The 12,303-nt window shown below is 38.1% G+C and overlaps 1 protein-coding gene across 1 annotated transcript in view; it reads left to right on the top strand.

Moving 5' to 3' along the window:
* Nucleotides 1-12,303, top strand: part of tbcd (tubulin folding cofactor D) — a 125,040-nt gene that overhangs the window by 27,014 nt on the left and 85,723 nt on the right. The window contains exons 6-10 of the mRNA XM_059653557.1: nucleotides 323-403; nucleotides 3,238-3,311; nucleotides 4,223-4,340; nucleotides 5,037-5,097; nucleotides 9,782-9,804. Coding sequence (XP_059509540.1) covers nucleotides 323-403; nucleotides 3,238-3,311; nucleotides 4,223-4,340; nucleotides 5,037-5,097; nucleotides 9,782-9,804 — 357 coding nt within the window. The remainder of the gene's footprint in view (nucleotides 1-322; nucleotides 404-3,237; nucleotides 3,312-4,222; nucleotides 4,341-5,036; nucleotides 5,098-9,781; nucleotides 9,805-12,303) is intronic.

The raw sequence follows: 12,303 nt of genomic DNA, 5'->3' as shown, positions 1-12,303 counted from the left end.
TTGGATGATGTATTTTGGGACTTGAGTTTAAGATGACCTGTAATCAGCTCGTAAATCATTATTTGTGGCAACATATTTATGAAGCCTATGTTTCATGGTTCTCATTAAATCTCTTGTTCTGTAAGCACCTATCAGTAATCGAAGAGGTTTGTCCATAAATCTGAAACATTTGCACATACTGTCATAACATTGTTTAAACTAGTCTTTGTAATATTCTCACCATTCTTTCATGGATAATCCTGATTACTCTGTTATAACAATTGTAGATTCCATTTACATTAAGCAATAATTTATTCCCTTTTTATGTGTGCCTGTTTTGTAGCATTTACATTGTTGGATTCCCTGAGTATACACAACCTTTGATCGATCATCTGATACAAAAGAAATTTAACCACTGGGATTGGTAAGAGAAAGCAAGGTGTTTTAAGTATTTGTACATTGAAACATATATAGATTTTTCATATTTTGTGAAAGTATCTGGTTACTGTACAACTGGAAATTCATATGTGCTTCTTTATTGATTTTATAACTGTAAATGCCAGCCAAAGTTGAATAAGCTGTGCTAAAAAAATCACCTTTTTACTCTTACCAGCAATCAATTTGAGTGAACAAAGCACAATTATCTATGATTCTGATGATGGAAAAAAGGTTTTACCTTTAGGATGGATAAATAATGATCATATAAGATCAAAATCACTGGAAAATAATGCACTCCTGAGGAAGCAGCTGGGATTTGGCCACTGACTGGACAATGGGAATCCCTGCTATTTTTGTGTCACTCAAGCCCTTAACATGTCAACTGGGGGAACAGGTCAACTGGGGGCTGTTTTCCCAGGTCGCAAACTCTGGGATTGAGTTCCCATCCACTGAGAACTATGGGCCAATCAGAGGCTGGCAGCTCTTCGGTACTCAGCAGTACCACTGTTGAGGTGGTGGCTGCTGATAGTACAGCACCCACATGAGGTCACAGATCACTGAGGCACCTAGGTGCCTTTGAACAAGGGACTGCCCAACCCCACTACACCTGCTCCACCTGGCACCCTGCAAGTAACCATATTTGGATTTGCTTATCATGCTCTCCAGAGACTTAGAAGACTCAGAATCCCTACAGTGTGGAAACAGGCCATTTGGCCCAATGAGTCCTGCATTTACCATGGCTAACGCAGCTAACTTCTTACACACCCCTGAACACTATATGGGTAATTTAGCATGCCCATCCACCTAACCTGCACATCTTTGGACCATGGCAGGAAATCGGAGCACCCGGCAGAAACTCATGTAGACCCAAGGGGAGAATGTGCAAACTCCAAACAGACAGTTGCCCGAGGGCAGAATTGAACCCAGGTCCATGGTGCTGTGAGGCAGCAGTGGTAACCATGGAGCCACCATGCTACCCTGGGCACGAAATTAGACTATACTTTGGCAAGTAAATGAAGATAAAAATTTCATTTTAGTTTTCTCATGTTTCTGTATATTGAATGCTGGTTTGGCCAGGCTGAAGTCAGAGTTTGCCTAAGGCACCCAAAATTCTTTGGCCAGCCCTGTTACCAAGCCTCTCACTACCTGCTGAATTGATACACAGTGGTGGAGGAATAATGCTGTTAAGTAGCATGGTCTTAAAGGTGTGGGACAGGAAGGCCTGATTGAGTTCTCCCACCCCTGTCACTAGTTTCACCGCAGCAAAGGTGTGAGATTCCACCCGATCTGTGCACTGAAGTAAGAAACCAAGTGGTGTGCAAAGGTGAAAACTGGTGGGATAGATACATAGTATATATGTATATGGATTTCTTCTGTTCATCACCATGCAAAAATTGGAAAATAATTCTCTAAGAATACTTAATATGGGAATTTTATATTGTTTTGGGGGAGAATTTAAATTAGTCCTGTAGGATTTAGGGTTTGGGGCCATTGTTGCTTAAAATAGGCATCTACAAACTTTATTAAGGAGCAGCAGTTTAGAAATGATGCATTAGCTAATTAGATAGGAAAAGCATACAACCTGTGACTGCTGAAGACCGTTCATTGATACTAGAGGATAAGTGGAAGGTTAACACAAAGGTTGTTGATCACAGCTTATGATGGCAGCCAAATATTTGAGCACTCTCCCCTGGGTTTTCCCCTATCATTCCTGGGCAGTCTTCCAGCTGAAAAAGGTGTGTGTCCGACAAACACTGCCACCCGAAAGAGATCCTTGTTCCCTAATGAAGATTTGTTAACATATTGTAATCGTACAGCATGGTTGTTTGCACTTTGTTGGTCATCTGTTCAAACTTTTTTAAGTAATGAATACAGGACAGATCTTAAATTATTAGGAAAGATTACCTCCCTGTCTGTCCATCTCCCAGTCAAGGTCATCATTTGCTTCTTTTTAAACACTTGCATTGATAATGGATATACACCAGGTGCCGGAGCAGTTCCTGACTGGTTCGGGAACGTAGTGACCTCGGTGCTGAGAGTGCAATCTTTGTCACCTTTATCTCTATAGAATTGCCTATACCTTCACATATTAAAGATTTGATACTGATCAGGAAATGCTGATTTATAAAATGCCCTAATTTCTTATTGTTCACTAATTGAAAATATATGAATTTGATTTTTATTTGTTGTACATTTTTAAAAGTTTAAACTTATAAACATCAGTTTCTTGGGTGTGATCATTAAGTGTCAGAATTTAGAATGTACGCTGTAACATTCTAGCCTGAGGAGCAGATCATGCCATCAAAGTAAAGATCCGTAACTATATTTCCTGTTGTGGTGTTTTGATGAGGTTAGAGAAAACACTTAGCAGGTGGTCATTTTAGCAAAGTAGGTGGCCAGATTTGACTTTGTTGAGAAGGCATTTGATGAGAATTTGTTGGAAGATATGTAGCCACTTTAATAGCAAATATTATAGTGACAAACTTTATTCTTTTACCTTTTGATGGATGTTTTTCTGTTCTGGAAACTTTGCAATTTATGCTGACATATAACTTGCATTGAAAGAATTTTTTTTTCCCCAACATTGCTCTTTGTGAGCCTTTGTTATTTCTAACTCATTCCCAGGGAGCAACTGTAAAGTCTCTGTAACTTTAACCTTACTTTCGGACGTTATTACATAATGAATTGTGCTGTAGTATATGTACAGTCTGATATCTATAATTCTTGTGAAAGGGGGAACCAGAAAATATTTTGTAGTTTGCATTCAAGGTTAAAGCATGATTTTCTGTAACATAATGAATAAATGTCTTGGTTTCACAGTGCCATTCGAGAACTCACGGCAAAGACCCTTCATAATCTTACTCCACATGCTCCAGAATATATGGCAAATATTGGTAAGTGGCCAAGAAAATTGATTTTTATCTTGAAATAAATAGCATTTTTTATAATTGTGATTCTAACAGAGATGTTGACCGATGACCATGCGGTATTCTTATTTCTACAACTGATTTGTACAGTAGCAGCATCAACTCCCATTAAGTCAGCAAGAAGTCCCAGTTGAAAACAATTCAGATTGTCAGCACAAATAGCGCAAAAAATACTGCAGCTTTCAAATCTGATCTTGATGATGTGAGAGAACTTCATTATTTCATTCTGCCCAAAATCAAATTTTAACCCTGTCAAGTCAATCAGATCATTCCTATCTATCTTCCGAACAGGCCTTAAAGACTCATTTCCTGCCTCCCATTGACCTCAAGATGGGAACCTGTGAACATCTCTGTTTTGTTGAATCTCCCCAGTTTTGTTTGCTTGTATTTCTTCAACATCTTATTCTTTTGTTCTTCAGAAAATGATTACTTATATTTCAAGTTATCGGTGGCTAAGACCCCAGCACTGATTTTTGCAGTGCTGCATTATTTACAGCCTGTCTTCAAGTTGAAACTTCCGTGTCCATTTTCTGCCCACTACAAAGTTCGTATTCCAATAAACCTCTGCAATAAACCTCTCTTGCACCTATCCTAAAATTCATATCTCCTTTTCAAATACTCACCAACTAGAGCAAGTAGTCTTTTCCATGTATAATCAAGTTTCTTTATTTCAATATCTCTTGGATACAGCTCGTTTGAATCAAGTGATGCATTTTATTTGTCATTGTACAAAGCAAGAAGAAAGTATACTTGCATTTTAACTTGCAGGGGTTTTATATAATTCTCAATGAGAGCTCAATTACGTGAATAAGAAACAATTATAAATTATTTGACATAAGATTTGATTACTTAGTAGTAAAGATGTTTCTGTTTTGTAGCTTTGCCAAGATTGTTACCTTTAGCAACAGGCATCGATTTGAACACTCGTCATGGAGCTGTCTTGGCCTGTGCAGAAATTGTTTATGCACTGTATAAAATGACTCTTGAGAACAACAGGTATGAGACTAGTGTTCATTACTTTGAATTTTCTTACATTTATTCATGTGTATACATTTTAATGAAATTAAACCATCAGTTGGAATAACTTAAATTAACTTATTAAATTAACTTTCTATGTCAGTTTTTTGATGCAATTATTAATAATAGATGTGATAGCAGCGGTAAGACTATGGTTTTGAATAATATATTCAGTTCTAGGTGTTTAATGAATTAACTCAAAAAAACTCTGTTTCCTAAAACATCAAGCTTCAAATCTTTCCTTTTTTAATTGGAGTATTATTACAACTTTTGGTTTAAGCTTGTTAGTATATCAGTATGTTCCTTTGAAATTCTTTGGACAATTATGTGAGCCAAAGTGTTTGCCTGTTCAAACTAAATTAATAAAAAAATTATACTTTAAAACAGCATACGTAGACTTTTAATTAAATACAATACAATACTTAATATTGTGCAATTGAATACCAGCTCTTAATTCTTTCGTTGTTTGTATCTTGTATTTCATATATCAGCAAATTTGTTGATAGGTGGTAAATCAATTTGATTTGAAGGGGAGCGTCCTTGACAGGACTATTGACAGGATACATGCAAATATGTCACACAGCCTTACAAATTGAATGAGAGACAATTTTTTTTGTTATGGTTATCTTGGACTTAGTTTTCAATTTTATTTTAAAAACATTATGTTTTTAACAGACCAGTGACTGACTATATTAATGAGAATACATTGGAAAGCCTGAAGAACATTCATCGAAAGGTATGATTGATGAAATACAATTTAGGAGCAAATTGCTGCAGATGCTGGAATCTGAACTGCAATCGAACAGTATTGGAGACCACAGCAGGTCACGCAGCATGTATAGAGAATAAACCAGCTAACGTTTTGAGGTTAGACAACTCTTCATCAGAGCTGAAGTGAACTTTGGAGGGGGCAGCTTTTATGTATGGGGGGGATGGTGTTGGTGTTGGAGAGAAAGGATGTTGATAGTTCAGATTAAGTGTTCGGAATATGACAATGGCAGAACAATAGTGTGTCTAACTGCCAGACTGGAAAGAACGGAAAGTCCCACTGGGGTTGTGGGAGGTGAAGAGACAGGTTTTGCACCTTCTCCAGTTACGTGGGAAGCTGCTGTAGGAAGGGGATGGTGGTGTTTGTGGACAAGATTGCGGGAGGTACAGGTGAAATGCTGTTTCACCTAGAAAGACTGCAAGATTGGTGAAACACCAAACCCCCCTTCCCATGTAACCGCAGAAGGTGCAACACCCTGACCCTCCACATCCTCCCTGCACACCATCGAGGGACCTACACAGTCTTTCCAGGTGAAGCAGTATTTCACCTGAACCTGTTCCAATCATTCCAATATTGTATTTGCTGGAACCAATGTGGTGTAGTCATTGGAGAAACCAAACATAGACTAGGTGACTATTTTTCAGAACATTCCAGTCTGAACACAAGCATGACCCTGATCCTCCTATAGCCAGTCCTTTTAACACAGCATCTTGCTTGCATGCTTATTTATCGGTCCTCAGCATGCTGCAGTGCTCCAGTGAATCACAGTGCAAACTGGAGGAGCAACATATCTTCAGACTAGGCAATTTACAACCTTCTGGGCTAAAAATTGAGTTCAACACCTTCAAACTCATTCCTTCCTTTTCTTTTAGCTTTGCTGTTACATTCTCTGACACCCTTTCTCCCCTCCTGTCTCACAATTGGGACTGTCTGTTCTGTCCAGTCTGGCAGCTCGACACGCCATTGTCTTGCCATTCTTACATTCTGATCACCTAATCTGAACTATCAACATTTTTTCTCCCCCCATACTCCATCACCTCTCTCCCAATCCCAACCCCGCAACTATTGCATAAAGGCTGCTCTCTCCACACTTCACTTAGTTCTGATGAAGTGTCATCTAGACTCAATATTAACTTAGAAAGTAATTCAATTGATTTGTATTTATCTATAGTTGTTTAATGTTCACGTTATCATGAGATGGCTTCATGACCATTTCAAAACCAATATCTAACCACATTTTGCAAAACAGCAAATCTGTTAAATATACTTTGAGAGACATTCAGGTTTTAAGTTGTTTTGCCAGTGGTGTTCCTGTAAGAGGATGCTAACAATAGCAAATCAAGGGCAACAAGGAATCTCGGTCCTTGTTGAATAAAGGGACCAGCTGGATCTCCTTAATCAATAAAATTTAAAGATTCAGATGCATAAAGAGGAAGACCAAATGATTTTTAATTAATTGCCACTCAAAGCAGAAAGAATACATGGAAAGAATGGATTACAAGAGAGAAAGAAAAAAGAAAATGTTAAATTTGACACTTTTAAAAATTACAGGAGATAGTTACAACCTGAATGATTGAGACCACATATTTATAAAGGTTCATATTCTGGGCAAGTTAAGTTGATGGGCTGTTATAATCAATTAGAATTTTGCTAAAAGGTTCTTATGGTATGAATTACTAGATTTAACTTTCCATAGCAAGTTTAATAGACATTTATGTGAAAACACAGCTGTTTTACAAAAATCTTGGAGAGGGGTGTTGGTTTTGTTCAACTATCTGCACTGTGACACAAAACAATCAGCAAACTGTGGGAACTTGCAATTCATAATTAACTCAGCATCGACACACCTCTGAGGCAGGTGCTACTTGAACCCAGACCACTATACCCACTTTCTTCAATCAAATAAAAGTCTATTCAAGAGAACATGGAATTAATTGGTTGCGCCAATGTATATACAATGGGTTAACTTGAGATCTTTGTAAATCAAATAGAGCAAGAAAACAGCAAAGCAGATTAAGTTTGAGCCTTCTTAATGTCCTTGGATCTGTTTGGATCCTGCAGATGCCTTGGTAGATATTTGTAAACAATATCTTAAACTTAAACAATTTTTGTCAAAATTGCTACAAAGCACTTGCTATGAAACTAACTGCTTTTTGAATAATGAGTCCGTGAGTTTTCAGGGAAGCATGATTCATCTTCGTGTAATCTGATGGACCTCCAAGCTGGTCATTTTGGGAGTAAAATTTGGTCAGTTATCCATCCTATGTATTGGATGATGGTATACATACAGGAAGTGAAATGACTATCACAGTGTTGTAAAGCTTGCATTGTCTAAATTTTAATTGCGTATACCAGGCACTTCTGGCTGATGAAACTATCATTGTAACATGACACTTTGGCATCGTTGATGAAATAGTTTTGTTCTCAAGCATGTTCTTTTTAAAGAATTTTAGAATAATTAACTGCAAGGTGTGTCCCTACTGCAGAATAGCAACACTGATAGTACAGCCAGGGGCCAATTGCAATCTATCAGCCCTCTACTTATGACTCTTAGGTGACAGGCTGCTCTGTGCGCTTCTGGACATTTATTTGTGGCCTGACAACTGCAGAATTTCATCCAGGCTGAGATTTCCTCTCCTTTCCTGCTTTCTACGAATAGTAGAAGAGAACGCTACTAGTAGGCATTGATATTCTTATTTATCCCCATCAAGTAAAAGTCCACTTTTAAAATGAAACTACGTTCAGAAGGCTTTTCCTCCTCTTGTGGGAAATGCATCAATACACACATAGTGAGAATCCAAAGTAAGATGATTGAACTCTCTTTCTCTTGGCTTATCAACAGCAATCTCTTTTTGTTTGCCTGTTTCTTTTTCTCTCTTTTTCCATGTAGACACCATCTCCATGTACCATATTTTCCAAAACCAACCCTCCCCCAACACACCATGTCATGTCATCTGCCTACCCTTTTCCATCTATCCTCTGTTCTGATGAAGGTTACTGCACTTGAAACATTAACTGTTTTCTCCCTACAGATGCTGCCTGACCTGCTGCATTCACTATTGAATCATAGAGCCCCTACTGTGTGGAAACAGATCCTTCGGCCCACCACATCCACACTGACCTTCAGAGCATCCCAAATAGACCCATCCCCCTATAATACACCTAATCTACATGTCTCTGAACACCATGGTATTATTTAGCATGGCCAATCCACCTAGTTTGCACATGTTTGGACTGTGGGAGGATACCGGAGCACCCGGAGGAAACCCAGAGGGGAGAATGTGCATGCTTCAGATAGACAGCTTCCTGAGGGTGGAATTGAACCTAGGTCCTTTATGTATGAAGCAGCAGTGCTAACCACTGAGCCACTGTGCTGCCCTAATTCTTTGTGTCTGTTTGATTGTGTTGGCTTGTCATTGCTCAATGGTGCAGTGTTTCTGAAATAATCATTCAGGAAAAACATTGGGTAGCTCTACATCAGTGAGCAAAGCTTAAATGTTTGGTTTTATTGTGCACCAATGAAGTTTTTGACTTGTTTGCCGAGCTGGCATGTTCTCATTCAGACATTTCATCACCATGCTAGGTGACATCAGTGGAGCCTCTGATGAAGCGATGTTATTCTACTCTGCTTGGCATTTATACTGTCTGGTCCGTTATGGTGAACAACGTCATTTCCGGTTTTGTTCTGTATGGGTGTGTATATGGGGTCTAATTCTGTATGTTTGTTGATTGCATTACGGGTGGAGAACCATGTCTGTGGAAATTCCCTTGCGTGTCTATGTTTGGCTTGGGCTACTATAGTTACCATGTTCCAGTTAAACTGATGGCCTTCATTGTCTGAGTGTACCGATATTAAGGAGAGTTTGTCAGGCTGTTTTGCTGCTAGTTGATGTACATGTAACAATAGTAACTATAGTAGCCCAAGCCAAACATAGACACGCAAGGGAACTTCCACAGGCATGGTTCTCCACCCGTAATGCAATCAACAAACATACAGAATTAGACCCCATATACAAACCCATACAGAACAAAACCGGAAATGATGCTGTTCACCATAACAGACCTGACAGTATAAATTCCAAGCGGAGTAGAATAACATCGCTTCATTGGAGGTTCAACTGATGATGTCACCTAGCATGGTGATGAAACGTCTGAATGAAAACATGCCAGCTCGGCGAGCAAGTCAAAAACTTCACCCACAACTCAAGTTACAGATCTTTGCCGAAACTTCATGCACCAATGAAGACAGTGATTGTTATGAGTTTGGCAATGAAACTCTCAGGCCTCATTAATTTTAACTTTATCCATATTCTCATGTACGTGAGATTGTAGATAGTAAAACTGTGTGTGTTCACATTGGGAAAGTTCACCAGGTTGCTCTTTCAGAAAAATCTTTCTCATTTTCTTCAATAAGCAGCATTCAGCAAATGGATGCATCTTTGCTCATTAGCATCAATTCAGTAATAAGCAAACTCTATATTTTGATTTGGAAGCTTTTTCATTTGATTGTTTTACTAATCAGAATTTGAGTGTTTTGAACTTTCTAATAAATCTGTGCTGCAATAAATTTGCCAGCTTGTCCATCAGTTGTCTTACTAAAGTGCATAAAGAATTCGATTCATAAATGCTTAATGGCTGTTATTTCTTTCAGCTTTATAACTGCCAGTTATATAGGTAAGCACTTTTTTTGAAAAGCTTTCGTTTACATTTATTTTTGTTGATAAGGCAATTGTATTTATCAGTATTATTGAATACAAACTATATTTTTCATAGCAATCACCACTATTTCTGTTCACCAAACAAATCATAATGTAAATGTAGAATAATATAAAAAAATCCACGTTTTTGCTATCCACAGTTCATTGACTTTTTAAGTCCTATTGAACAGATCAGACTGTCTGATGTATGGACTTTTCATAATGATAGCACCATGCTTTCTGTCACTGAACACAGCCTAACTCTCTCTCTCCAAGGATAAGGATCAATTTTCCATGCTTTTTTAATGTCAGTTTTTACAGACTTTTCTGTTATTGTTTACTTTGATTTTTGTATAAGTCATAATACAGAATTCAGGTGAAGGGATGATCAGAAGTGTAGGCAGAATTTCTCATTCTGATTCTGTTTGCTTTTTTTTCAAAAATATGTCAAAAAGCTCAAGTTTTAGGTAGACCTCTCAATGAATAAACTAATGCTTTCTTCCTCTCTACATTTCCAGATCATTTCTATTTATTAGCTCTGTTTAATGTTGGTATGTTCTTGACCTCAGCAGCATAGGCACTTTTATGGCAAGAACATTTCCCCCTTGAGATTCTCTTCAGAGAACTAGCCAATATTATTCTCAGCCTCATTGTGTTTTTACTGGCCTGGGCTCAGCACAGTTACGTCAGAAAAGGTATTGAGATTTTTCACTGGCTGGAAACCATACTTAATTACATTTTACTGTTTTTTTTTAAGAACAGTTCAGTTCTGTTATGGAACTCCAAGCCTTAGCAAATAGGTCATTCAGGATCATAGAATGACACAGCACAAACTGAGGCCAGTGTCCCTAAGCTGGCTCTTTGGTAGATCTATCCAATTTGCCCACTTCTGTACCTTTCCCATGTAGCCATATCAACTTCTGGACTTCAAAAAATATATTTAAATCCTTTTAAAAAGTTAGTATAGAACACGCTGCTCACAAGGTAATTATTCCAATCACAACAGCTCACCATGTGAAGTTTATTTTCCTTATGACATCTCTGGTTATTTTACCAATAATTTAAAATATTTGGTGTCTTGTTTATTACTTTATTGGAAGCATTTTTTTTCTTATTTACTCTGTAATTTGTTTTTGATTTTGAATACCTCAATCCAAAGTTTCCTTAACCACCTTTGCTTCACTGTGAATAATCACTGCTTCTCACAGTATCTCCTCACAACTGAAGTTCCTGTTACTACTGCCTTTCCAGTATATCTCCTCTTGACACTCTTTCTAAAGTGGTCCCCAGAAAAATGCATCGGACTCCAAATGAGGCTGAACTTTTATTAAATAATTACATAGCTTTCTTGTTTTTATACTGTATGTCTTTATTTAGAAAGCTAAGAATTGTATCTGCATTTTAACATCTTGCTTAATTTACTCTAGAGTCTTTAGAAATATTGATATGTGTACATTTCTCTTCCCCTTGGCTAGCCCACATTCTTTCCATCAAAATGTATCACTGTACATTTCTGTCAATTTCATCTGCCATGTCGCTGGACATTTCACCAGTATTTCTATGTTCTTCTGAAGTCTGTTACTATCTTCCTCATTAAATTATTATTGTCAGACCATTATCCCGTCATACGTCTGTACAACTGTTCGTGTCTCTCTTTGGACTCGATTCCCACCTATCGTTTACTCCTTACCCCATCCCTCAGCCTATCTTCTGCACATAGACTGACATTTTCCTGGGTACTACCAGTTCTGAGGAAGAGTCACTGGAACTGAAATGTTAACTCTGATTTCTCTTCACAGAAACTGCCAGACTTGGTGAGCTTTTCCAGTAACTTCTGTTTTTGTCCTATCTTCCCCATTGTTTACTGCAGTCTGAGTTTTACATCATCACTACATTTTGGAATTATGACCTGTATACTCCAGTCCAGGTCATTGCCCTGCTTTTAAAAAAATCAATAGTCCTAATTACTGACTCCTGGAAGCCATAATTCTGTGCACTTCTCCAGTCTGGAAAATAATGTTCACTACATTCTGCATCTGTCCCTGAACTAATTTTGTTATAATTCTGCCGCAGTCTCTTTCATTCCATGGTATTTAGTTTTGCTCATAAGATTATTTATTACGTAATTTATTTTTATTCATTTGTGGTATATGGCCGTTGCTGGCTGGCCAGAATTTATTGCCTATTGCTAGTTGCCCTTGAGAAGGTGGTGGTGAGCTGCCTTTTTGAACTGCTGCAGTCCTCCTGCTGTGGGTTGATCCACAATGCTATTAGGGAGGGAATTCTAGGATTTTGCCCCAGCGGCAGTGAAGGAACGGTGATATATTTCCAAGTCAGAATAGTGAGTTATTTGGAGGGTAACTTGGAGGTGGTGGTGTTCCCATATATCTGCTGCCCTTGTCCTTCTAGATGGAATTGGTCATGAGTTTGGAAGATGCTGGCTGAGGATCTTTGGTGAATTTCTGCAGTGCATCTT

The sequence above is a fragment of the Stegostoma tigrinum genome, chromosome 22 (assembly GCF_030684315.1).
Source record: "Stegostoma tigrinum isolate sSteTig4 chromosome 22, sSteTig4.hap1, whole genome shotgun sequence".
NCBI classification, from domain to species: domain Eukaryota; kingdom Metazoa; phylum Chordata; class Chondrichthyes; order Orectolobiformes; family Stegostomatidae; genus Stegostoma; species Stegostoma tigrinum.
This window is presented reverse-complemented; position numbering and strand designations above follow the sequence as displayed.